At 48.9% G+C, this 25,490-nt stretch overlaps 2 protein-coding genes across 4 annotated transcripts in view; both read left to right on the top strand.

Annotated features, from left to right (window-relative positions):
• The window catches only part of LOC121047158 (lysosomal alpha-mannosidase-like), a 19,448-nt gene extending 17,390 nt beyond the window's left edge, over nucleotides 1-2,058 (top strand). The window contains exons 7-8 of the mRNA XM_040502187.1: nucleotides 1,171-1,447; nucleotides 1,886-2,058. Coding sequence (XP_040358121.1) covers nucleotides 1,171-1,447; nucleotides 1,886-2,058 — 450 coding nt within the window. The remainder of the gene's footprint in view (nucleotides 1-1,170; nucleotides 1,448-1,885) is intronic.
• LOC8051779 (lysosomal alpha-mannosidase-like) lies at nucleotides 1,968-25,490 on the top strand. 3 transcript variants are annotated; one of them, XM_040213799.3, is made up of 10 exons: nucleotides 1,968-2,078; nucleotides 6,571-6,789; nucleotides 12,149-12,322; nucleotides 13,534-13,749; nucleotides 16,994-17,205; nucleotides 17,307-17,370; nucleotides 18,992-19,162; nucleotides 20,043-20,141; nucleotides 21,940-22,083; nucleotides 24,426-25,490. In XM_040213799.3, the coding sequence occupies exons 1-10, from the start codon at nucleotides 2,064-2,066 to the stop codon at nucleotides 24,675-24,677; spliced, it is 1,566 nt and encodes a 521-aa protein (XP_040069733.2). In that variant the 5' UTR covers nucleotides 1,968-2,063; the 3' UTR covers nucleotides 24,678-25,490. The 3 variants fall into 3 exon arrangements, with proteins under 3 accessions (XP_040069733.2, XP_042150505.1, XP_042150506.1); XM_042294571.1 differs by lacking the exon at nucleotides 21,940-22,083 and having other exon boundaries at nucleotides 24,426-25,012; XM_042294572.1 differs by lacking the exons at nucleotides 20,043-20,141; nucleotides 21,940-22,083 and having other exon boundaries at nucleotides 24,426-25,012.

The following is a 25,490-nucleotide window of genomic DNA, read 5'->3' as shown; positions in this document are numbered from 1 at the left end:
AGGTTAATACAGTATGAATCTGGTCTGTAGTTATGTGGTGACACTGGCTCACACTGTAGACGAGAACGAATGTGCGGCTGTGGTTCAAATGCTTTGTGCTGGTGTAAATGCACTGTTCTAGGCTGCGGCGTTTCGATGCCAAACGTCGACACTCTGCATTCTTGAGCAGTGCAGTCTTTAAGCGTGAATCAGCGTCAATTTGCGGTCAGAGCTATGGCCGCCTATGCGCTCGCTCCACTTCTGCGCCGTTCGAAGCCTTGCACTCGAGCTCTTCACGTTCTTTAGAAGCCACTGACTCTGATTGAAGGATAATGTAATACGTATTGTTATTTCTTCCATGGGCGCTTTAATGTAAAATACGTAATGACTTAACGAAGGACATGGTACTTTCTGGTGTTACGCAAAAGTGTTACAAAAAAGCATTAGAAAAAATACTGCCGAAACCACTATGGTAGGTTGTCTATGAATTGCGATAGATTCAAGTTTACCTCCTTTTTTTGTTACAAGGCCACGGATGATGTCAAGTGCAGTGTCTAGGTCGACGTCGAGGACAAAGTCCTAGAGGACGGCGTTAAGAACAACGTACAGGACGACCTCAAGAACGGCGTCTAGGACGACCTCTGGGGCAACCTGTAGGGCAATTCAGTTTCCCCGCTACATTTAGCGGGGAAAGTGAATTGGTCCGTAAGTCTCGTGACTTCAGGTCACGTGACATATGCCTATGCTATATTAGAGTCCAGATATTTTGATTGTAGACAGAAATCCGTAATGATAGCTTAATAATGCCTATCGCATTAAAAAGCATCGCACGAACAGTGATTTGCTAAATCTGGAGGGGGAGACACATTGGTAACCTAATTCGGCGGACGCTGCTCCCGTAACATCGTCAGCTTGACGGCGGCCACGTGACCACCTATCGCTACGTCCCACATAACAAAACCGCAGAGCCGAGTTTTCTGCGTTACCTTGCGAATGGACACGAACGCTCCGTCAACCTTCAGCCGCGGTTCGTCTTCTGACCGATGGATCGCGAGTTCCTGCCGAACCTTCACGCAGCACTCGTATTCAATTTGAACCCTTTCCCGGCCGCCCGAAGGTGACTTCAAACATCCAGCACTGCGGCCTTGCTATGTGGGATATGTTAGACGAGTTGCGTTCTCGCCCTCGCAGCACCGCGACCTGCCCAAGGCGCGCGCCTTCTACTCGACGCCCTCGTGCTTCCTGCGAGCCCTGTTGGAAACCAACGAGTCCTGGGAAGAGGTCGACGAAGACCTCTTTCCGTACGCCGAGCGGGGCCGCAACTCGACGGACGTGGCCTTCTGGACGGGCTACTTCAGCGGCCAGCCGGACCTCAAGAAGACGCTGCGCAGGGCCAACGGCGTGCTCCAGGCCTGCAAGCAGCTCTCCGTCCTCGGCTCCGTCTACAGCAACGACGTCCGGGCGCTCCGTACGTGTCTCGGCGACCAATCCATGGTTACTATAATTAGTCTAGCGAGAAAGTGTCATCCCTCTTTGCCTCGAGTGGCTGTGGTAAGTCGCGTGCATCCTAAGGGGTGGTATGTAATCGTCCCAGCCAATCCGCAATTGAATTCACGCTTCATTTCTTGGTTCGTCTGTAGTCACTGCCAGGATTAAAACGGCAGTTCGTTACTTTCCGACGCCCGAACTCCACACGCGCTTGTTGCCTTCCATCGTTCTTCGGCTGCGCGTGTACTCTTTACTCTCATAAGACGCCGCAGCATTATCGAAGGCAGGAGGCTTTCGATAGAGGCAGGGCAACTGAAATACCTCTTCCCTGCCGTTCTCATTTTGACAGTAACTACGGTGAGTGTGCATTCTTGTGCCATAAGCTCTTCGCGTGCCTTCTTTTTTTACTCTTTTTCAGAGGAGGCCGTGGCCTTTGGGCAGCACCACGAGATCATAACGTACGTGAGTTCCTCCAATCCGTTTGAGGCAGTAGGATCACCTCGTCGTACTGCCGAGTTCAAGGCCACCGCGTTTACTTCAGGGGAACCGGGCCCCCGGAAGCGCTTCATCATCACCGTACGGTTCTGCTGAACGGCATGTCTGGCTGCCAGGTGAGTCGAGCGAGCGACGACAGACCTTCGATGACCGGGCGCGCCGTTTCCCCAATATCGCGTAGAAGACAACGCCCGCTTATTACATAATCGTGGGGGCATCATCGACGTACTCCAAGTGGCAGGCACGCCGAAGCTTAACGCGAGTGCGTGACGAAGTGGCAGACGTTTGCGTCTTGTCGTCATGGCGTCACCTCATGGTGGCATCACGCTCGCTATAAGACGACGCAAGAGGCTTTAGCGGTGGCGTGAACGCGTGGATCCATGCTATAGGATTACGTTATGGGGGGAAAGGCTCGAGATTGGTCTTCTATGTGGCTCTGATTTGCCGCGGTGTTGGTGGTGGGAGGGTTGCACCGGACAGACGGACGAACGACAGTTTTCACCGACACCTCCTAGCCTGCTAACGATCTCCTGTCAGCAGTTTCACTCGTTCACCGACAGCTTCTTTTGTCGCTGGTTTGTGACGACGCGCGTGCCAAAGGTCTCTACCGAGCTTAAGAGTGTAGTATTCGTTGAATCTTTCCTTAGCGGGTCACAACGAACGTGTGTGACCCTATGTCAAACGAAACGAAGTTTACTCATAACAAATCTATATGACGGTTCACCTACCATTTACATATATGGTGTCGCGTGTTGTTGTTGCTGTTGTTGTTGTTGTTGCTGTTGTTGTTGTTGTTGTTTTTGTCTATTTTAATATTAAAGATTCCCTTTTCAAAGGAAACAAATGCATTATAAACAATTTTGTTTATGTCGAGAAACGTCGGATGTACTCGCTAGCCACCGCACGGATTCTAGAGTATTTTTGTGCAGAGAAATCGAGCAATTCTACTGAGTGCCTCACACAAAACAGAAGTGAATGACGCCGAATATTATTTTATTGCAACGCCCCAAACTAAACAGGAAACATCAAATGAAGAACGTGAGAGCAGCCTCGCGTGTAATAAAACTCGATCATAAGACTACTACGCTCTATGTGTCAGTAATGCTTATCGGTGCTTTCGAGTTTTTTGCGTTTTAGTATTGCCTTTAAATGATGACTGGGGCGTGTGCAAAACTCCTACACATGTCTTGCGCTGACGTCACAATAGCTGCCATTGTGGAGGCCTTGCCGCTGAGCGCGTTCCTTGTGCGGCGTGCGTTTCACACCATCAAAATTGTCTCTTCTCGACAAAAACAGGTAGGAATAACCACCAGCATTGTGCAATGAAATCACGAGCAAGCCACGTTGCAAAGTTGATGCACAGAAATCTTGATCACGGAAGTGACGTCACACAGATCGCCGCCTGCTGCCAAGAACCACGCAGTGCGCACGCGCGTCCTTCTGCTGCCTTGCTCGTCTGCTCGCTTCAACGCGACGCGATCCTTCCGCTGCGAGCGTAGTTCTACGGAAATTTATGCAGCGTAGTAAACCTATGCACCGACCAATCTTTTTTTTTTTTTTTTAACTGGATGGCGTTAAGGAACTTGTGTCCCAGAAAAGTCGGCGTGAGTGGCTTGACGCTAAGATTTTGATTGGTCAATAGGGTCATGACATCACAGCCACATGATCTCGCGCGGGAATTTCAAACAATTCACAACGCTCACGTGACACGTGACGTCACGCGTGGAGTGAAAGCGATTAAAACATGACATGTAATGCGAAGTAAAGGTCGCCGCATGTCTGAAATGTTTTCACTTTATAAAGTATTTAATTTGCTTTAAAGAAAAGTTTGAAGAAATTTAGGCGGGATTCGAAACCATGACCTTTCGATTGCGAGCCAGACACGCTACTGACTGGGCCCGGCAAGGCGCGCTTGTACGGCGAATGAAAAGGCGATGTGAACGCTATCGAGTTCCACTCTTATTACTATGAGACCTTATTACTGCGAGAGCACTAACTGTCCCATGGAGCGAGCCGACATCATCAGCTTTAAAGCCGCGCCAAACGGCACCTTAATTCCTTTCTCCAAGTGAAGCAAGCTTCCAGCTTTGAAACCACGCGAAAGGCGTAGCCAAACGGCACCTAATTTCCCCGATCCCAAAGGAGCGGAGTAAAGCTGATGGATTTCGGCTTCGGTCCCATTGGCTGGCGCGCGTCACAATTTCAAAGTACGAGGCTCCCATTGGGCGCTGCGCGTCAGTTTCAACGACCGCCACCCCGTGGCGCTACGTGTCCGCGCCGTCAGCACGCCCGTAACACGAAGCGTCCAAGGTCAGAGCGGCGAGGAGAGCGCGCGCTCTGCCGTCGGACGCAAATACGCCGCAGACGAAATGAAGGAGTGGAAGAATGAGGTGCATGCTTTCGCATTCACAACTCATAAGAAGTGCTTAGGTGTACCTCGAGCCATTTGTTTTTTTACCTTCACATTTTCTAAGCTCAAAAATTACGTTAGCAGACACACTCCTTCTTTCTCGGCTTAGAAACCGGGAACGCGGTACAGAAACGAGGTTGTAATTTGGGCTAGTTGATCGTTATACATGATCAAAAACAGCGCTCAAAGGGACAGGACAAAGGGACAGACAGCAAGTGTGTATTTTTCGTTTTTCATCATGTACAGCGATACCGAAGTCGCCTAATAGAGAGTATTCCCTGGCGGCCATAGCTCTGTGCGCGAGTGCTGACCGCGCGCTGACGGTGATCTTCCGCAGTTCTGTTGCAACGTGCACTCCGCGCTATCAGGATTGCCGGTCTAAGCAGCATGTTAATGTGAGCTCGTTCTGAGCATGCGCTCTAATCAGCGCACTCAAATATGGCGTCCAGTGAATAGATCCCTTTCGAAAGTGTGCCCTCTGTTGAAAGCTGTGGAATCCCTGCACAATGGTGGGAGAAAAGACAACGCAATGTTGGAACCTTAGGAACTCTACTAAAGTTTCTGTTCGAAGCGATTAGAGGTTTCCCCCAAATATTTTAGATTCGAATATCGAATAGTCTTTCCGCCCCTTTCACTATCATTGCATGATGCTTAGGCGAAAACCCAGCTAGACTTGTGAAGGTTGTTCCGCTTGTTCATTTATAAGCTAAGTTTAATATATCTATATTTATTAACTGACACTTCAGAAGGTCTGATGCCTTGGGATGGCAAGTAAACAACGAATTTGACATAAAATGAATCCTATAGAGATGACCAACTATACCCAATTGAGTGAATTTACAAATCTTGCTATATAATATGTTTTTTCTTTAATCTCGAATTCAACAAGAATGAATCGCGCATGATGAACGCAGGTTGTAAGGGCATCTCTGCCTAACTTAGTATAGACCTGTTCCGCTTACTCTCGCCCCCGACCGCCAAGTAGGCATATCCGGTATGGGCGACGAAAAAATATCAGAACGTTTCAAACTTCAAATAGTAAAAAAATAGAGGGGAGGCAAAACGAGAATGCGTGACGGTTACGTTTATGTCCTAAATGCGTTCTATTGGCGTGGCGACGGCAAAGCAATGTTTTCGCCCATACTGAAAGTGACGACAATTCAAGATGGCGGCGCCCTTCCGAAAAAGGTCTATACCCTTGCAGAACAGCCAGTTTAATTTTGAAACTTTTACTACAATGTAGATATACACATTCACAAAGTTTCCATTTATTTTCAAATACAGCCGGCACGCGTGCAGCACCCCACTCTCAATGTATTATTTTCTTCCAAGCGCGCAATTGCAACTCATACTTTTCCAAGTGTGTATTGCGGCGGGTTACCCCGTTGAGTGCGCTTATTACCGAGCACGCATGTAATGCAGAGAAGCAGCACCCGCGGAGCTCGCTTTTGCGGGTATTGCTTCTCCGCAGTGCATCGGTGCTCGGTAAGAAGCGCACTGAACGGGACTAACCCGACGCACCCAACACTTCGAAAAACGCGAATAGTGCAGGGGGTCTATGTTCGGCAAATGTTTCGTTTCTCCTTAAAAGAAACGGAGGTGACGGAACTGACGATTGGCGTCTGACTGGTTAGAGGCTCAAATGACGAAAGTTTCATATTTCGTCATTTCAACCTCAAGCCAATCAGACGAGATATTTTCAGTTCCGTCACTTCTGCTTCTTTTTAGGAAAAACGAAACATTTGCCGGATATAGCCCCCCAGTCCTTCTCGAAGCGAATATCGCATAGTGTATTATTCGAAATTTCGAATATTCGCACAACCCTAGTAGTTTTAGAATCTTACATTCTGTGGTGTCGCTTGTCCCACCATCCTTTAATAAAAATAAATTGGCGGTATTACGTGCCAAACCAATTACGGCCATCTGGCACACCCCAGCGGAGGACTGAGGATTAATTACGACCACCTGGGGATCTTTTGACGTGCAACCGAAAGCTCGGTTACACGGCGCCTCTTCCGCAATAAGCCTCCGTCAGATTGCGGGCACCTCGTCCGGGATTCGAGCCCACCACCTGGGGATCCATAGGCCGACGCTTTGCCTCGGAACTACCGAGACGCCTAGACCTTTTAACAATGAGCAAGTGACTTTTGAAAGCGGTCTGTACACACCATAAGAGAGCGGTGCTTCGTGGCCCGCAGCGTGTCATAGCGGAGGCCCTGCGCTTCCTGGTGTGGGAAGGCGGAGTGAGCGAGATACGGATGCTCCAGTGCCTGGCCCCCGGGGACCACTGCCCGCCCCTGAGCGTCCGCGACGCCTGGCTGCTCGTGTACAACCCGCTCAGCCAGCCGTACAGGGCGCCGCTCAGACTCGCCGTCCATCCGGGCTACGAGTTCCACGTCGACGGCAACCCCACGCAGGTGAGCGTCTCTCCGTTGCTCCCGACCACCGGAAGACGGCACCTTATACTCCTCGGGAGTAAGTACCTAAAGTCACTAGATCCGGGGAAAGTAGCGCCGAAATCCCCGTGTGGTCGCCATTTTGGTTCATGGAATGGACCTCTCGATTTTTGGTGAACCGATCCAAATTCCCGGTACGCATACCGGCAAAATAAGCGTTCATCTTGTTACCGCCACAAGAGACGGCCTAGGTGCTTGGCGACATTGAAAAAGAAATTTCCCTGACATAAAATACGCAAGAACAACAATAGCGTTGTAAAAGATGTGGGGAGATAAGCATACGGTATCTTGATTGCACGTACAGTGCCAAAAGACGCTGAAATTGAAGAGGAACGTTTTCAGCACGAGGATGCTTTATGGCGATCTTTAGGCGTGGCTCGTTCAGACGGACCTTTTCGAAGCTTCAAAAATTTGAATGGATCGAAATGGCGATTTCCGCGGCAACTGAAACGAATCAGCCAATCAATGACCTTAAATGGTTTGGCCGTCTGTGTGTTAGTATCTGTTTGCGTCTGGTTAGCAGGCAGGGAAGGTAAGGGCGCTACTTTCCTCAGATCCAGTGACTTTAGAAGTACCTACAGGGTGTTTCTGATGACCGAATCCCGCTAACCGACACCGACGTAACTCTACTTAGATGTGGCAGGCAGACGATGATACTTTTGGAAGGCTCGCAGCATCTTGATGCTGGTGAAGTAAGCGCGAGTGATGGCAAGTCTGCCAAAGATACATTCCCCTGCTTGCTGCACGCGTTTGAGGCGGCTTGTCTCGATGTCGGTCGTTTCTGTTTGTCGCTCTAATGGGGACTCGGGCACAACTTCTATTCGGGTGAATGAAACTTCTCTCAAAGATGTCCTTATGCATGTGGTGCATTTATCGTACTCGAATATCGTGAGTTTAGGTGAAAGTCTATAAAATCATGTTGCTGTTTTTTTTGTGTGTTTTTTTATGCACAGGGAGTAAAACGTTAAAAACCGTCTGGTTGACATTACTGCTCCCAGATGGCACCACCTGCGCTCGGATCTGTCGAATTTGTTTCGAGTATTTATCTCGCAAAAGCTTTCACGTCTCTTTTTTTTTTTTTTTTTGCTTTATTTTTTTTTTTTAATTTACACTAATAAACTTTTTGTATGATAAATGCACCGCCTAAACACACCTTTCTCAAAAGTCTAATTGCAGACAATTCGTTGGTTTATTTCATATAGTTATTATAATGTATACGCTAGAGGTTCAACTGGCGCTAGTGTCTATGCGAGTTCCGAAATGCAAATTGAAGCAGACAGCAACCAGTCTACTTTTGCGCTGCTCCTGTGCATTCCTATGGGAAAACGCGCGTGCATTTTGTCTCTTCGCACATGAAACGCTTCTGTTGTTTGGGTCGTACCGAATAGTATGTAGCTGAATTAACACTGTAAAAGTGTAATCGCTTTATTTACAGCATTTTTCTTCGTCAGTGAACGATGTATCAGTTGGCGATGTTTCAGGCCCGAACCTCTGTTCCACAGAATGTGTGTAAACACAAGCGACGAGTCTAAGTAAAGTAACAATCGAACGGAATATAGAGTGTGTTAGAGGTTCGCCAGCGTTCGGGTGACGCTTATATATTGCTAATATGCCAGTCCTGTCACTTATATAAAAATGACCCTGTCGTACATCTTTACAAGCGGCTAGAAACATTCAAAAACGTGAAGTATAATGTCCATCGGCTATGAAAGGTGCCTCTTATTAGTTGCTATGTCGGGTAGCTTTTAATAGGCACATGTTTTTCGGCTTCTCCCTATTTTCAAAGATTTCGAGCGTGCAGGTGATGTTTTGAACGCAGAACAACCATCTTCGAACATATTCACGAGCAGAGAGAATAAATCGGTACTATATGTTGTTTGCAAATCTGACTACATTAACTTGACCTTCACTTTATTTTGATCGTCTTCATGCACAGGGGGTTAGTGGTCCAGTGTTACTGCGTGGTTCTTGCCGTCTCTTTTGGTGTTCCACATGTCCACGTTCGCTCAGCACGTAAATTTCCCATGCAGAAAAGAGCTGACGCCGTGTTCGCGCTAATAGTGCCCGACAATGCGCATAAAAATGCACGTATGAAGCTGTTTTAGCAGTGGGTTTAATTACATGAATTTGACAGGAAAAAAAAACACTGTAACTAAACAATATTTGCGTTGCTCGAGAAATGTTTCAAACTGTTTATTACCTTATAAGTATTCGCAATATTTGCTTTCATAATCAAGCGCAGAAAAAAAAATGCACCCACCTTTCCACGTAGAAATGCTTTACCGGAAGTCAACGTTGAACTGGTTGCTGTCTGCTTCAATTTGCAGCAGCACACTAGCGCCAGTTGAACCTCTAGCGTACATTACAATAACTGTATGGTCTATTCAGGCGAATTTTTCTGCGCCCAAAATAACGCTCGGATGCACCCTGAAAAGTATACCTATAGACAGATTTCGTTTCTTTTCGTTCTCAGTCACGTGGGTTTCGTATCTGGTATGCGAGACGAAAAAATAAAACATTTCAACCCGGTATGTGCGAGAAAATATGCGTCAGGCAAAACAAGAATGTGTGACAATCGTGCGTTTTTCGCGAACACCTTCCAGCGGCGTGGAGATATCAAAACGATGTTTTAGCACGTACCGGAAGCGACGACATTCAAGATGGCTGCGCCCTTGTGGAAAAGGTGTATAGAGAGTGCCTGAAGCAAATCTAAAGTACGTAGGGAGCATAGATCCTGGAGGGGGAGCAACTAAAATCATGGAGAGCGATTGCAATTTAATGGCGGACGCTTCCTGCTCAGATCTGTCCAAAGTGTGCGCATACGTTGCATCGTCGCATGGCGAGGAGGAAAACAAGCCGAGATGTAGAGACGCTAGTGAACGATTGACAATTCCGTCTCTTTTCGGTTCTCGCATTGTAAAGCTGGGCCCGTAAACTCCATGATCCCTATTGAGCAGTTCGACACACTCCGTAATATATATCCAACACAAAATGACAGAAAAAAAATATTTTTTTTAATCGCAAAAGTAAATTCCGTTTTGCCGAACGCCCAATCTCCACACAAATGTAGCGCTAGCGGTAGGTACCATATGCCAAAGTTTATAGACTGACCCTTCTAAAAGTTAAAAGTCAGCAGCAGTTTTCGGGAATGTTTCATGCATGTGTAAATGGCGGCCCAATAAGCCTACAAATGCATGGAGATGAAGAACGTCTTTTTCTAGCGCGAGCGACCATCATTTTCTAACCGAATCTTTCCAGATGCAGCTTACAACTTTCGAACCCCATAACGGCAAGCTCTGGAACTTTGACATCTGGTCCGAACCACTAGCGCCACATTTGTGCTGAGAGTTCGCGTGCGGCGATGCGTGGTTTATATTTTTTGGTGGTAAAAACACGGTTCTATGTCAAACAACCGATACGAGAACGCTCACTGTTTAATCGTGCCGTTGCTGCTCCATATTGGATGCCGGCGACGCGTCGCCATTTTTGACTCAAACGCATCCCATAATGCACAGCCCTGGCGGTACAGTCGGTGCTTGCCAACGTTAGTACTTGCGTAAAATATTCGATGATCGCCTCCTGGCGGCTACCATCTTTGTTCACTTGGCTGAAGATAGCGTCCCGAGCATACGCAAGAACTCACTTTTGTGAAAGATCGTAGCTGTCATGCGCGTCTGCAGTAGTGACTGGGCCACTTCGCCTGGTGGCAAGCGCCGGAAGGGTGTACACAACATAGAATTCACCCAAGCGGCCCTCTACATAAGGGGCCAGTGGACCTCGCGCAATCTGCTTTTAGCCGGAATCTCGAAGGCGTTCACGTGCAGCAATACCCCGATCGAAGGACAGACTGCCAAGAGATGGACAGCCCTCTCTGCTGCAGAATACCGGTGTAGCAGCCATCACATCCGGGTCACCAATCTAGAGAGACAGAACGTTTTCACGTAAGCTCGGAGTCGGTCGTACCATCTCTTCCGTCCTCAACATCGAACGCGCCACCAATTGATGACCCGGATGATCGACTCCGAGCACCTGCCATCCAGGGGAACGTTCTCTGCTGCACGGGGCATGGCAACGGCATGGCATTTCGGATGTTTTATGCGGGGAGGCACATCTACCACAGCCCCCGCGTCCGGAACCTCCGCCACCACCTCGTCCCCGTCGCGTCCGCCGCCGGCATCTCTCAGCAATAGGCTGCGACCGCCTCGCTCACCCCGCCGGCACGGCAAGTCTGCGTTCGTTGGCGTTTCCACCACTGCCGCAGTCCCTGGTGACGTCCCGGCAGTCGTGCCCATCTGTGTGGTGTGGTGATGGCCTGGCACGGTCGCGTGCTGCCACAACATGTGGGGCGTGCCGCACCGCACCACGCAGGGGGCATGGAAACTCACGGCGCACCAGTCTCTTCATAAGGCACGTCGCTGACCGACCAAGGGCTCTTCATCACTGTTAGGTGAGGCATCTGCTCTCCACTCGGTGCGTCATCTCCGGGAATTACACTGCATTGGTCCCGTAGCTGGTCGCCATTCCCCCTAAAGCCCGACTGGAGATAGAGCCTGCTAAACTTCGGAGCCACAGCATGCACCACCGGATCGTTGTTCCCGCTGTCTCCACTTCGCCTGACCTCAACCTTAACCAGAACCTTCCCGGTCCCCGCACGCTGTCTTCAATGTCCACCGCTTTCTGTTGCGTCATTCCGCTCGCAGCACGCCAACAGCAACAGCACCACTCCTGGAAGCTTCATCGCCTACTGCTCACGAAATCGCTACGACCCCTGCAGCCTGCTGCAATTCTACAGGCGAAGTCTCTAGATGGGGGGGGGGGGGGGGGGGGGGGGGGGGAGCTACCTGTAGCATTTATCACGTCCGGGTCACCAATGTCGAGAGACAGAACGTTTTCACCTAAGCTCGGAGTCGGTCGCACCATCTCTTCCGTCCTCAACATCGAACGCGCTACACCAGTATGGGTCTGCATCGAAAGGCCGAAGTGACTTTCCGGTGTATTCGACACTGGAGAAGGTAGAATTCTACGACCAAAGCTCCGCAGAGCAAAAACAAAAACCAAGCATCGAGAGCAATTCGAAGCTTCCAGTGACTTGCGTTTTAATTGCCTTCATTAATCCGTGACTAGACGACCTTGTGATTGATCGCTCATTGCACCGACCGAAGCACATCGTGGTAAGTCGCAACTTGTGGATTAGTATAGACGCTTTATCTTGACAAAGAATAAGATTGATTGATTGATTGATTGATTGATTGATTGATTGATTGATTGATTGATTGATTCGTCCTGACAAAGTGAAGCCCCCTTCCCCATGCGTTTCTAGGTTCTCGATACGGAGTCCGCAACAGAGGAGATAGCGTTCGAAGCCGACTTACCGGCACTGGGGGTGAGGGCGTTGCATCTGGTTCGGACGCCTCGGCCACCAGCCCAACCTGTCCAGCATACCAAGGCCACTGCCGCACCTCCGGAGAACAAGCTTATCGTGCTACGGAACAAGGCAAGTACATGTGCTGCCAGGAAACGTGTGCCGCGCGTGCCAATTACGAAGGCCTCGGTTATTAGGGAGTTTTCGTAGATCGTTCTCGCCATCCCGCAAGGCCCTCCGCAACCCGCTACGATAGCGGGAACTCCACAGTCAAGGCTATCGGCGCGCAGGCGCAGTAGCAACTTCTTCGTTGCGGAACGCTTGGCGGAGGGGGCAGCGCGGTCTACGAAAACTCCCTATTATTTCGATTGAAAAGTAACGATAGAGCGGAGATGTTTCGGTGTCGCTTTCGTCCTGTTCATATTTTTGGACGTCACGACCGGGATCTTTTTCATCGGTCTGAAGTACTGTGAGCTAATGCTCGCAATGCAAAACCAAGTGATCCTGCAGGCTCAATCCCCAACCCTGCCCGTTTTGAATTGGATGTGCATTGTACCTATACGCCTTATATTTCTGCAATCACTGCTGCGCGATGCATGTTTAAAGCCCTACATTAGTAGCTTAGCAGTCGTGCTGCACTGGCCAAATCGTCCATGTACAGCGGGGGAAAGAAACGCCCCTAGGTACACTACATTCATTGACAGAGCGAGAACGGCGGGGCGTTTCTTTGGGGATTCTGGGTTTCCAGCAGCTGGTTGTCGTCTGTCATGCTTCTGCTTTTCGTGGACGCTCAGGGTTCACGAGACGTCGAAACGTTGTCGAAGGTAAAATGCTTGCGCTGTAGGCGGGACGACTCAAACACTTCCAACCGATCTTATCCTGCCATGGACTATGACATCCATCCTGTCTAAACATGCCCGCGACACAGTTACTGTTAATCTAAACAGGCGAAAATTGCTGGACGTATGCCTCTTTCATCCAAACCAAACCAAATTTAGCGTTCGTGTTTGTACAGCGTCAGGTCGGACTACCGTTGAAGTGCTGCTCCGACACCGGTTTACGCTGTAGATGGGGAATTTAGCCAGTGCAGTGATACTGCTATAGCCTGGGGTCTTTAGCGTGCATCACGCAGTGGTCATACACGACCGCACGCCGGTATGCGATTCTCATTCAGATCGAAACGAGCAGGGTTGGACATTGAACCCAGGAACCCCGGGGCTCTGCAGCGCAAATTTTCGCTCCACGTGCTCCGAGCTGCTGCGCACTAACACACTCGGCCACCGATCACTCCCGCCTCCTCGCTCGTGTCAACCCAATTGCGCCTCCCTGGTGGTTTCTCCCAGCGCTACCGGCTGCTGGTGGATTCGTCCACCTGCCTGCTGAGCGGCCTGATGCAGCGCAGCGCGTCCCAGCTGACCCTGCGGCAGTCCTTTATGGCGTACCACGCCTACCAGGGAGACAGCGCCAGGGCGTCCGGACCTCGCGTCCTGAGCCCGGTCAACGAAGAGCCTTTCGAGCTGGGCTACAACGTCACCTGCCACGTGGTCAAGGGCGCCCAGGTGAGGATTGTAGCCGCGTCCCAGCATTGAGGGGTGCCTTGCTTCAACGGATACTTCATTTCGGGATAACTTGGTAAACGGCGAAAGCTCTGTACAAGCAGTACAGAGTTCCCCAATCATTGGACAATTGCTGGCAATGGTCCCTTGGCCATCGCCAGACAGTGGTCAGAGATTGGCCGATGACTGGCCTTTCTCTGGCCATTGAACAGTGGCCAAGCATTGGCCAATGAATGGCCACTCTTTGACCCCTGGCCAAAAGACCATCGCCAGCCATTTGTCATTGCTTGGCAAAGAGCCGTGCTACTTGGGTAGGGTCACAGTGAGCCGAGTGTTAGAGTGCGGCACATGACGACTGACCGTCCACGTGTACTCTCAGTATCGCGACTCCAACTAACTATAGGTGGCGCCACTCATTTTCCAAGATGGCGGGTTTAGTGAAGGTCAGAGATGCGTGCCGCTGTTGAGCCTGTCTAGTGTGCTGGCTTCACTGAGCGACATAAATTATGTCTGGTAATATGAGGAAGCTAATGTTTTATGAGCGCAGGTCACCTCTTTAACCTGAAAACAAGAACGGTGTTTAGCGTATTGATTACGGAAGGATGCGCGTTTTAATTCTCGAGCAAAACCGAAACTTACCTCTATTTTGGATTTAATTTCTCGACAGAGGTCTTAATTTCGGATTCTTTCATGACTCAAGATGTGTCTCACATCGTAATTATTTACTTAGAAAAGTTGTTGCGGAAACTTTATTTTGTGACATACTGTTCGATCCAGGCTGATATTCGTAGTTGTTGAAAAAATCAGTGCTGATATCTGTGCGTTCTCGCTGCCTTTTTCTCGCTCAGATAATTGTCATGGGAAATAATGACAATTATTCCAGCACAAGAATAAGAGAATAATTCCAATTTTTACAATATGTCCACGAAACGCATAAACTAATAAACGCTGCTCTCACCGCAACAACCCAAGACGGAATCCGAGTCAGACAGCTGAAGTGTGTGTCTGTGTGTTTTTATAGCACCGCGTGACGCGTAGGGCTTCATATTACATCCAGCGTTTAACTGTTTGTCTGTCTTGATAACTATGTCAGAGTTTTTCATATACTAAAAAGAAAACAGAATTATATCTTTCTGGAAAGACTATTATGGTTAAACAGAGTATTCTGGTGATCTTGGCGTTAATTAGAAGCATACATTGCCGTGATTTGTATTAATAATAATATTAAAATTCACATATATGAATAAGTAATTCTTCAAGCTCTAATATAATTTGTTGCTTATGATCTAATTTTAAACGCGCGAAGAAATATGACAATGAAAACTGTGCTAATTATCATCACTAGTTCCAATCACTGCATTTTAATTACAAATAAAATAAAAATAGTCGAAAATCAATAAAAACATTCTAGCTAATGTGAGAAATCCATGTAAATATACATTAATTGTGGGTAAAGTATATCGTGCTATCAAAGTCGCGACATTTGACAATCGGCGAAACGTCCAAAGTCGCCACCAATATACTTCCAGACCAAATGCCCAAAAGTAAAAAAAAAAAAGTTCTTTTTTTAATTACTAGTTTTATCTTAACATTTATTTACTTTTGTATTTGCTCGCCGTCGGTCGCACACCGCTTGCGTTTGCTTCTATGCGCAACACTAAAACTCTCCAATAAAGTACAATCCCATACCGGCTGCAGCACTACATTGGGACAGTGAAGTCTGTTGTTTGCATTCGGAAACGACATTTCGCGAGCCATGATCGCGAGCAGTTCCGCCATGCCCGCTGAGCAGGAGAATCGGGGGACCCTCACTAGAGCGCTACCCGTTTCCGCCGCGGGAGGGCGAGCGTCGTGCTGGAGACGCAACCTAAGAACGAAGGGCGAGGGTAAGACGGGCCAGGGAGGAGGAAGCAGACGGAACGCTAAAGAGAGAAGGAAGTTTCCCCCTCTCTTCTCCAGCGTTCCGTCTGCTTCCTCCTCCCCGGCCCTTCTTACCCTCGCCCTTCGTTCTTAGGTTGCAAACCCCGTGCACTGCCGTTTTGATGGCATCGCAGTAAGATCGAGCGCAGACACAGGTCACGCACGAGTGGTGCGTCACTGGTCGAACGGACCTCGTATTCAGTCAACGCATTGACGTGCACTCGGCGTCGATGCCATTCGAGTGTGATTGGCGGCATTGCGTGGAGGTAGAGCAGGCTTTTTACGGGATTTGGTTATTCTAGACGGTGTTGGCACTCTTCCCGCAGCGATCTGTCACGTGCTTCGCTTTGTCACCCTGATTGGCTTGAGGGGTTTTCGTAACGTTCGCTCGGGCCTTTCTTGCCATGAGCGGCTAATAAAACTCGATTAAGAGAGCAATGTGACGTTCACTTGTTTTGCCAATCCACGCTGAAACGAAGCCTCCGGAACTCCAGAAGAGGCGACGCCACCCAGCGGCAGAAACGTGACTTCGAGAAACGGGGAGGTCGCGCTCGTCGAAATGCGCAGCGGAAACTTACGTGACCTGGAGGCGAAAATTGTGAAACGGGAACGGGGATTAGAGGCACGAGGTTTCTGGGGAAGTTGCCTGCGCAGCCGAAAGGAACAACACGGAGCCAGGATTTTGAAAACCATAAATTACGTTTAATGTTAAACAGACGAGGGACAATTATAGTCACTGACAGAATGAGAACAGCAGGGCGTTTCTATCGAACGCCCGGCCTTCAACACGCGCTCGTTGCCCTCCACCATGCTTCGGCTACGCGTGGACATTCGAGACCGACGATACGCTGAATCGTTACTGAAGCTAGAAAGCTCGCGCCGGAGGCTAGGCAACTGAAACTCCTTCCGGTCGTACTCATCTTGTCAAGCTATTGTAAAATTGACGATCTTGACGTTTGACTGTCCATTGTCGGCCTCGGCCCTGAAGAGAGACCACCGCCACACGTTGTGCTAGTCTTTTTGTGCCGGCCTTCTTGTGCCGGCCTTTTTGTGTCGGCGTTTTTGTGTCGGTCTTTTTTGGCAGCCTTTTTGTGCCGGCCTTTTTTACGTCGGCCTTTTTGTGCCGGCCTTTTTGTGTCGGCCTTTTTGGGCCGGCCTTTTTGTGCCGGCCTTTTTGTGCCGGCCTTATTGTGCCGGCCTTTTTATGCCGGCCTTTTTGTCCCGTGAGGCCTGCACCCAAAGGCAGGAGTTGCGAATATCGATGTATTTATTATTTGTAAACAGTGCAAGCTTTGCGCGAGCTTCTTAACGCCTTCCGTGTGTGCAGGTGCAGGAACTCCGGCAGAGGTTTTCATCCTGGCTGGTCCAGGTGGTCCGTCTGTACGAGGACCAGGACGTCATCGAGTTCGCCTGGGAAGTGGGTCCCGTGCCCACGGACGACAACAAGGGGAAGGAACTAGTGAGCAGGTTCGAGAGTAGTGTCCGGAGCGGCGACCGCTTCTACTCTGACACCAACGGACGACGCAGCATCGAGAGACGGTTAGGACTGTTGGATGTAGGGTGCCCAGATTCCAGGCGTGTCGGGGCACCCTAACGGGACAAGGACTGAGGCGTTTTTGTGAGATCCGCTTTCATTCTAGGCGCATCAAGGGTAGTCCCGTGGCATCCGACTTCTATCCCGTCACGTCCTGGGCCTATCTGACGGTAGAGGCTTTTTTTTTCTCAATTCAAGCTGTTGTTGTTGTTGTTGTTGTTGTCGTTTTTGTTGTTGTTGTTGTTGTTGTTGTTGTTGTTGTTGTTTTAACAGGAACGCAGAGGAAAAAGCAACAAATACGCTTTACAGAAATTTGTTTTTGACAAGGACAACTTAGAAACAACAGGAACCAAGAGAATGTCGTTCAAATTAATACAGCAACACCATTTTACAAAAATGCTCCGCGGATGGTAGACAAGAGAGAAAGTAACCCATCAATTAGAATTCATGATTTGACAACACCAATAGCATAACTTTACAGGAATTGTGAAAATACACTATTTCACGGCTCGCTGAAATTTCTACTTTTAACTTACAAAAAAAAAATATTAAGAGGGGATTTTGATTGATAGTTTGTTTACTCTACCGTCTCGCTCCTCAGACATGTTCAGGCTCGGAAGTGTTCAATACCATGTACCCAGACGATATGCTGCCTGATTGTACAGCTGCAACGGAAAAAGAGTAGCACAAGAGACCGATGACCGGAGCGGCAAAACCGCGACACGCGGCGCTATTGTTCCCGAGCTCGCCGATAGCGAGAGTGCAAGTCATGTTGCATTTTTCAATGTGGGGGTGGCCGGCAGAAACTTAAGGGATAAGATAGCTTTTAAAATGCAGGCTTTAAAATTAGCTGCTTTCTGCCGGCCGCCCCCGCGTTGAGACATGGAACGTGTCTGTCACTCTCGCTATCGGCGCACTCGGGAACAAGAGTGCCGCGTGTCGCGATTTTGCCGCTCCCGTCGTCGGTCACTTGTGCTACTCTTTTCCCGTTGCAGCTGTACTCGGCTGCAATCAGGATGTCGGTATTCGGTAGCAAAATACACACGATTAGCAATCAGTGATATATTTATCAGTTCCTTCTCGTGTTCTCTGTGCACATGACTATGTGCGACGCCCCTCTAGGCCACTTTAGGATATTTTTAATAGCATATGTTCTTTCACGTTATAGAAGAACACTCAGCACCGGTGGCGAAGCTCACGCAGGCAATAGTAAAAATTAATTAATAAACCAATCAAGCAATCGTTTCATTAAAGTCAATGCATATGGCATGTTATTGAAAGACCATCTGGGCCCATAGCAATCTGGCTAGTTTAGGCCGGTTTAAATAAAAGATTACGATGACAGGTACTTTTATTGAGAACACTGAAAATACAAAAAAAAAGACTAACAGAATTTCGAGTTACTCAAATGGTCAGGTAATGTGAAAAAAAAAAAGGCACAGATGAAATAAATTAAAGAAATATTATTATATCAGTGACGCAAAGTATTTATCTGAGAAGCTAATGAGTGTCAAGACGAGGGGACATATCCCTTGTAGGAAAATGTGGTGCTTCAAGGAAAAGTTGAAATTAAGTGAATTTATGACTGGAGAGGAGGAAAATATTCCGTATTTTAGACAGTAGAATTGAAAAAAAGTCGCTCGCCATATGCGTTACGACTTTGGGGGATGTTAAAGTGGCCAGATGCGTTAGCCCACTATCGCTGAATGAGAGAACGAGCTGCGTGCAGCTCTCGAGAGTCGGCTGGTTGTTTAGGCCGACCCCGACGGTAGTACTGCTTCCCTTTCGCAGAGCGACAGCCAAGACGTGCAGCTGACCGTGTTCCCGGACAGGTCCCAGGCCGCGTCGAGTTTGAGCAGCGGGCAGCTGGAATTCCTGGTGCAGCGAAGACTACCGGGAGAACCCGGCACCAGCATCAAAGGACGCCACTGGCTGCACGTCGGCACAGTCCAAGACGCTCAGGTTGGCCACGCTGGACTGGAACCCCGTCCTCTTCTATGGTGGGCCAAAAGGGGGCTTTGCACTCCAGGACTAGAAAAGAAGAAACTTCTAACAAAAACGGACAGATGGAGGATATTGTATCCCACTCTGTAGGTATATTGTTCAAGTGTAAATAAGAATACAACCCCTAATGTTTTTTTGTTGTTTTTTGCCTGCGCCATTTTATTTAGAACCCGATGTCCTAAGACTTAACTGGTACTTTCCACTGTGGCGTTGCTGCCAGCTATGGTGATAGGGATGCAGGAGACATGAAGCGTGTTACCACTGTCGGTCGTTAAGAGAAGCAAACGATTGCCGCAACTAACCTAATCTAACCTAACGGTCCTAACCTAACATAACCCATCATAGCTATTTTGCAGGTCGCGTGCAACGCTTGGCTACACTGTCTGGAAGATGTTTTTGATTGATATGCTTTGCATCAAGTACAACCCATGAATCGAAAGTGGGCCTGAAGTGGCAGCGGATGACATCACGGGAGCCAGAGTGTCATGTTGTCAGCTGTCGCGACCCTGGCAGTTAATCGTACAAATTCTGGCAAAAAAGAAACGAAGGAACGCGAGTGTTCCTGTTGTCGCATTATCCCAAATACTGGTCGACGAAACTTCCGCGAACTGTCAAGCTAGAGAGTGATCGGAACAGGCGTCTGCCATAGTCACCCCCACCGTTGTGCCACGTCCAGTATCCCGGCAGGCAACAGCACGTCATAGTGCGACGTTATCGGGTGGAAAAGGAGAGACCACAATTGAGGACGCGGTAGACCCACCGGTCGAACGCGCGTTCCAGGCACCACTAGCTTGACCACGCACGTGGACAGGTGTCCTGATGTTGGTACCCCACGCAGGAGTCCCTGAGGAGCTTGGCGAACCGCATGGTGTGGTCGCCGCAGTTGTCCCTCGTCGACACCGAGCAGAAGCACTTTGTCAACCTGAGCGTCAAGTCGGTGGGTGGGAGTCGACTACTTTTATACACCAAGGGCTCTAAACTCGTGAAAAACACACAATTGCGACCGAAGTTCACAGTCAAATCAAAGTCAAATTTGAGGGTTTTACGTGCCAAACCTACGACGGGCATCTGGCACGCCCCAGCGGAGGACTGAGGATTAATTTGGACCACCTGGGGATCGTTTGACGTGCAACCGAAAGCTCGGTTACACGGCGCCTTCTCCGCAATAAGCCTCCGTCATATTGCGGGCACCTCGGTCGGGATTCGAACCCGCCACCTTGGGATCCGTCGAAGTTCACAGAGCGTACCGATTAAGCTATCCCAACAATGACTTCGCGTTTCTTTTTTTTTTTTTTTTTTTTTGGTTGGCATCCAATTGGCGCGTTCCGCGAACTTTCGGCTCCAACTTTGTGTTTGACGAGTTTAGGGCCCCACCATAGTGTTTACAAAGAAGCCCGCTTTGCCTACACCAGGTGTGGGCACTGCGCCTGCGCAGAAACCAAATTTGGGAGGAGTGAGGCATTTGCGCATGCGCAGTACCGACAGCAGCGCCACCGCAGTGGAGTGACGTCAGTGAGAAGTTGAATTGGTCTATACAGGAAAGAGCATCGAACTCGCCGCGTTACGTTTCGATTGAAATCCGAACGCCGCCGACGCTAAGATTCGATAGAGTCAATCAAGCAGAGCCAAAAGAAAAAAGCGCAGGTATCGCGCCGAATTCATTGTGCGTGATTGGTTTAGTCGCTGATAGCAAACGCATATAAAGACGAAGGGCGCCGGCTGGATGGATGGATGTTAATGGCTATACCCTTTGTAACGGGCGGTAGCTTGCGCCGCCTAGCCTATGTCAGCGACGATGCACTTTTGGTGCTGTCCAGAGCCGTATATGTAGAGAGTTTGGCCATTCGTTGGGAAGTATAAGAGACAAATGGCGAGGCGCCATTGGCCGAAAGCGGGCGGGCGTGTTCCAGGGCGTCTTCACGAATTCGAATGTGGCCAACCAGAAGCCGGAAATAATACCCTGGCGGTGGTCGCGAGAAACAGACCTAATAAGTGCGTCGGAGTAACTCTCGGTGATTCAAAATATGGTGCAGGTGATGTTCCATCACAGTCATCCAAAATCATGGTGAAAGAGCGCGACTAGCGGAACGATCGACATAATCCGTACGCCAAGCGCCGAGGGCCGGGAATTTGCCGTCCGAGTGGTCACATTCTGTCCGAACAAAACATAGTTGAGCGCCGCATTCGTTTCTTACATCTTTCTGGATGATCATGATCGAGACATTACGTGTACCCTGTTTTCAACCATGAAAGGTTACTACACCTCTCTTACAGCTCTCTACAGCTCTTACGGGCTTATTAAAACCATATACCAACATATACCTTGGACCAAAACAGTTTCTCGTTACCACCGCTAGGGGATTTTTTTTAGGCTTCTGGTTGGCCAAGAGAGCATGTCAAGCCCACTTTCTGTGTCGTGCACGCCCTGGCTCTGCCCGCGCCTCATATTGACCAAACTCTCTCTACACACGGCTCTGGTGTTGTCTCATTGCCTCCATCGGATCGTATAGCACTGGCTGATGTCACACCTAGGAGAGATGAATCATTTTCTTTATTCCCGAAGAACTCGCGGTCGATATAGTGTGTGTCCACTTGCGCAAACCGTTCAAAGTGTATGGAGAAGCCATCCTTCCCCATCACCTTGGCTGCGGAGGCTTTGAACTCCTCCCGACTTTGTTCGTTGTGCACGCAGTGTTCGCGAAAGATGAACATAACTTATTTCCTACTGGGCGCAGTGGAGCGGCCTTCGTGCGCCCCTGCCTCGGCACTTGCACGTGCTCAGCCTGGAACGAGTCAGCGGGGACAAGGTACTGTTGCGCATCGAGTACCAGGCGCCGGAGACCTCCAACTACACCCGCCCGGTCAATCTTTTCATTTCGGTCAGTCTCACGGGTTATCGGCCGGACGCTTTTCCGATCGTGAAATCCGGTGCAACCTTCTCCACGCCAGGAACGCGTAGCAAAGTAATGTGGGACATAGGAGACTCGCCGCCCTACATAAAGAGCCGAGAAACGACTCGGATTCGGTGTTCTTTTGTAAATAAGGTCGCTACTTCTCACCTTACTTTGAACTAGATTTCTTTTATAACCATTGTATGTTTGCCAAGGGCCACCATATGCCGGCCTGGTAGAGAAAATCGTACGACATGTCCGATCTGATGGAGCTTCTGCATCGACAGTTGCTTGCAGCAGTCGGCTGCAAATCCGCGAAACTCCCGACTCCCGAGTGAATGCCCAATCACGGTGGACAGATAAAGAGAGGAAAAATATAAGGCATGCGACCACTCGGGGAAGGGGGGGGGGGGGGGGGGGGGGGGGGGAGGGGGGGGGGCGTTTGTTTGGAATTTATGGTACGTTAATAGGAAATAGTGATACAACGTTGAAAAGGACGCCATTCCTGTGAAATTCGTCAAGTCATTCGACAGCATCGTTCACTTTGTTTCTTAATATTGCTTGGAATGGTAGAATATGAGGCACATTATAACTTTCCTTACAACCGAACGGCGTTTTTGCTTTTTATCCTAGTATTAATTTTATTTATTCATTTCAATACCTAGAGCAGTGGCTTTCAAATGGGGGGTCTACGGACCCTTTGGGGTACGCAAAGGCATTCTAGGGGCCCACGAAGCCTTGCCTTGCCTTGTCAGTCAAAGCCGGCAAGAAAAGTTGTCTTTCTTCAAATTGAGAAAAAACGTTCCACTTTTTGGGGTGAGTTATCTAGCTTGTATGTCAATGAGGGAGGTGTATTTTACACTCGCCCTTAGTTATATCTATTTATAAAAGTATTATCATAATTAACATATAAATTTTCCTTCTCCTCGCCACAAATCGGGTCCTCCATCATCTTTGCCGATCGGTCCGCGAAACATCAACGGTTGTGAACCACTGACCTAGAGGGCACTACAAAGGGGGTGCGTATGTAAATCAACAAAGAAAATAAATTAATAGCCCAAAAAAGCAAGTAATATTATGGTATATAAATAAATTATACGAAAGGCTGGTTACACATTTGACTAAAATCCCTGTTCTGGGACGAGAAGGGACGGACAAACACGAAGTTTCAAATTGAGACTGTGTTTGTCCGTCCCTTGTCGTCCCAGTCTCGGGGTTTTTAGTCAAATGTTTAACCACCGCCAGCTCGTTTGTGCCCTAACCTTTTGTTCGGGCTGGCTACTTTCAAAGATGGTCCGCGTTGGTGACCTTGATGCAAGCGATGATGTTAGGAAAGGGGGTTCTATTCCAAGCTGGTCTTGGGCAGAGAGGAATATAATTAAACAAACTCGTGATGTGCCGAAGAAATGCCAGGACTGCTCTTTAATGCACCCAAAACAGCTTTTTTTTTTTTTTTTTTTAATGCTGCGCAATCTTCTGCAGCGCGTCCACAATCATTTGTCTTTTTCTCCCGCTATCTGCCATTTTCACAAAGAGCATTATTTAACTATGTATGAAGTGTTATCAGGTGTAAAAGTCTGAAAGTGAGAAAAGAGTCCTCGATGTAGAGCCTGAGCAGTCAGACGCTGCTTTCACGTTCAAAACAAAATAACCCCTTTTTTTATGTGTAGATGAGTTCTATATTTTTTTATGGCTGGCCCATTTACCCGAACGATGTAGTTCTCCGAAGTTTTTCACTTAGTAGCTTAATTAGAAAGGTTAATAGCCCAGTAAAATAGCTCACTAGAAACGTTAATCGGCCAGGTAAAAATAAGTTCAGCTGAAGCTGGATCAAGAAAAGGTTCTAGCTGGGTCAGTCTTAATTTCAGATAGATCCAGCTGGGACCAGCTCCTAAGTTAGCTCAAACTAAACTGATTCTCAGGAGATAGCATGCTAGCGAAACCAACAATAGAGAGATACACCTTTCTTGAAGAGCCATCACTGCGACCCGCCCGTTTGTAAAAACGCAACTATTATCGAGCCGCATGCCTTGGCGTCTGGAACCCAATAAGCCAATCTGCAAAGGCATCCGATGCTCTGATTTCGCCAGTACCGAACTCTCAGAAATTCTTTAGGCTTCTGTTTTGAGCGCGAGTGTGCGCGTGTGGAAGTGAGTTTTAGTTAGCATCATCCTATCTCTTGCATCACAGTCGTTTCACTGTACTCTCTCGTCGCTACATCTTTCTCTTCCATCTTCGCCTAACCGGCGCAGACTGGAGAACTAGGACAAACGTCTAGGTTGACCCCTCTCTCTTTCTGTCAACAACACTAATCTACGTTTTGCTTGTAGCGGCTCCTGACTAAGCAGGTCCTGTACCACGTGACGGAGACGTCCCTGGGCTCGACACAAGACCGGGACTCCGTGCTACGCTTCATCTGGCGCCGTCGAGGGGCCGTGGCCCCTGTGGCTCAGCAGCAACGCATGCGCGTCTGGCTTAAGCGGGGCTCCCGCTCGCGCTTCGAGGACACCGTCCGCATCCTACCCGGACACATCCGCACCTTCGTGGCCCGCATCGAAAGGCGCAGGGACGTGCATGCCTGAAGACCTTCCTTGTCCACGCCTGCATGCCTGGACAGGTTTTCTTGCCTCGCCACGTCGCGTCACGCTGGTGGTCATTTCTACCTGTTCTTGTCCAGCAGAACAAATTCGGTAGTGTGGACCGACAGTCTACAAAATGTATGAGCTCAGAGCGAAACTGCCAGAATGGTAGATGTGAGATCAGGGCACGGTGTAAGGATCAGGGTGGTATGACATCTAACCATTTTGTTCTTATCACTTTTTTCATGGAACGCGTGAAACCGCGTTTCCCGGAACGCGCTTTTGGCGTTGATTGTGCTACAACGGAATTTTGTTTCCGGCATCGTTTTTTATTTCCCCTGCGCGCTTGAGTTGTTGGCATCAGGTACTACAACGATTGTCATCCCCCTAAGTAGGACATTGAGGCGCCCCAGTGAGATCAATGCAGGCCATGTAAAGCGGCGTTGGATTTCCTGCGTGAAAAGGCACACAAGGTGTGAGCATTCCACTGTGAAATTTAAAAACATTATATCATCCTTCTCTCCTTCGGGAAACTTGTACAGGCTGATGGCCATTTGTCCGTTTTACCGCCAGATTGTGCCCAAGTGCACACGCCCTGGCATCTATCGGCGCGAGCGCGTAGCCTTGTCCATACTACTGCTCGACGCTTATCTCGATATTTGTTTTATTTCGCCGGCACTGCATGTGGCGAAGGATGGCCCCAGTCTACGTCGGGACGCCCTCGTAGCCGACTAAATCGAGGCACGTCCACGCGGGACTCAACTCTACCAAAGCTTTTCACTGTGACGAGAGAACCCGAGATGTGACTCATCACAA

Source organism: Ixodes scapularis, unplaced genomic scaffold, assembly GCF_016920785.2.
Source record: "Ixodes scapularis isolate PalLabHiFi unplaced genomic scaffold, ASM1692078v2 PGA_scaffold6__148_contigs__length_123643588, whole genome shotgun sequence".
Classification (NCBI taxonomy): Eukaryota; Metazoa; Arthropoda; class Arachnida; order Ixodida; family Ixodidae; genus Ixodes; species Ixodes scapularis.
This window is presented reverse-complemented; position numbering and strand designations above follow the sequence as displayed.

Bases quoted from the DNA above. Each gene is read 5' to 3' on its own strand.
- LOC8051779 (XM_040213799.3), top strand. The intron at 6,790-12,148 runs GTGAGCGTCTCT...ATGCGTTTCTAG, and splicing joins TCGACGGCAACCCCACGCAG to GTTCTCGATACGGAGTCCGC. The intron at 13,750-16,993 runs GTGAGGATTGTA...CCGTGTGTGCAG, and splicing joins ACGTGGTCAAGGGCGCCCAG to GTGCAGGAACTCCGGCAGAG.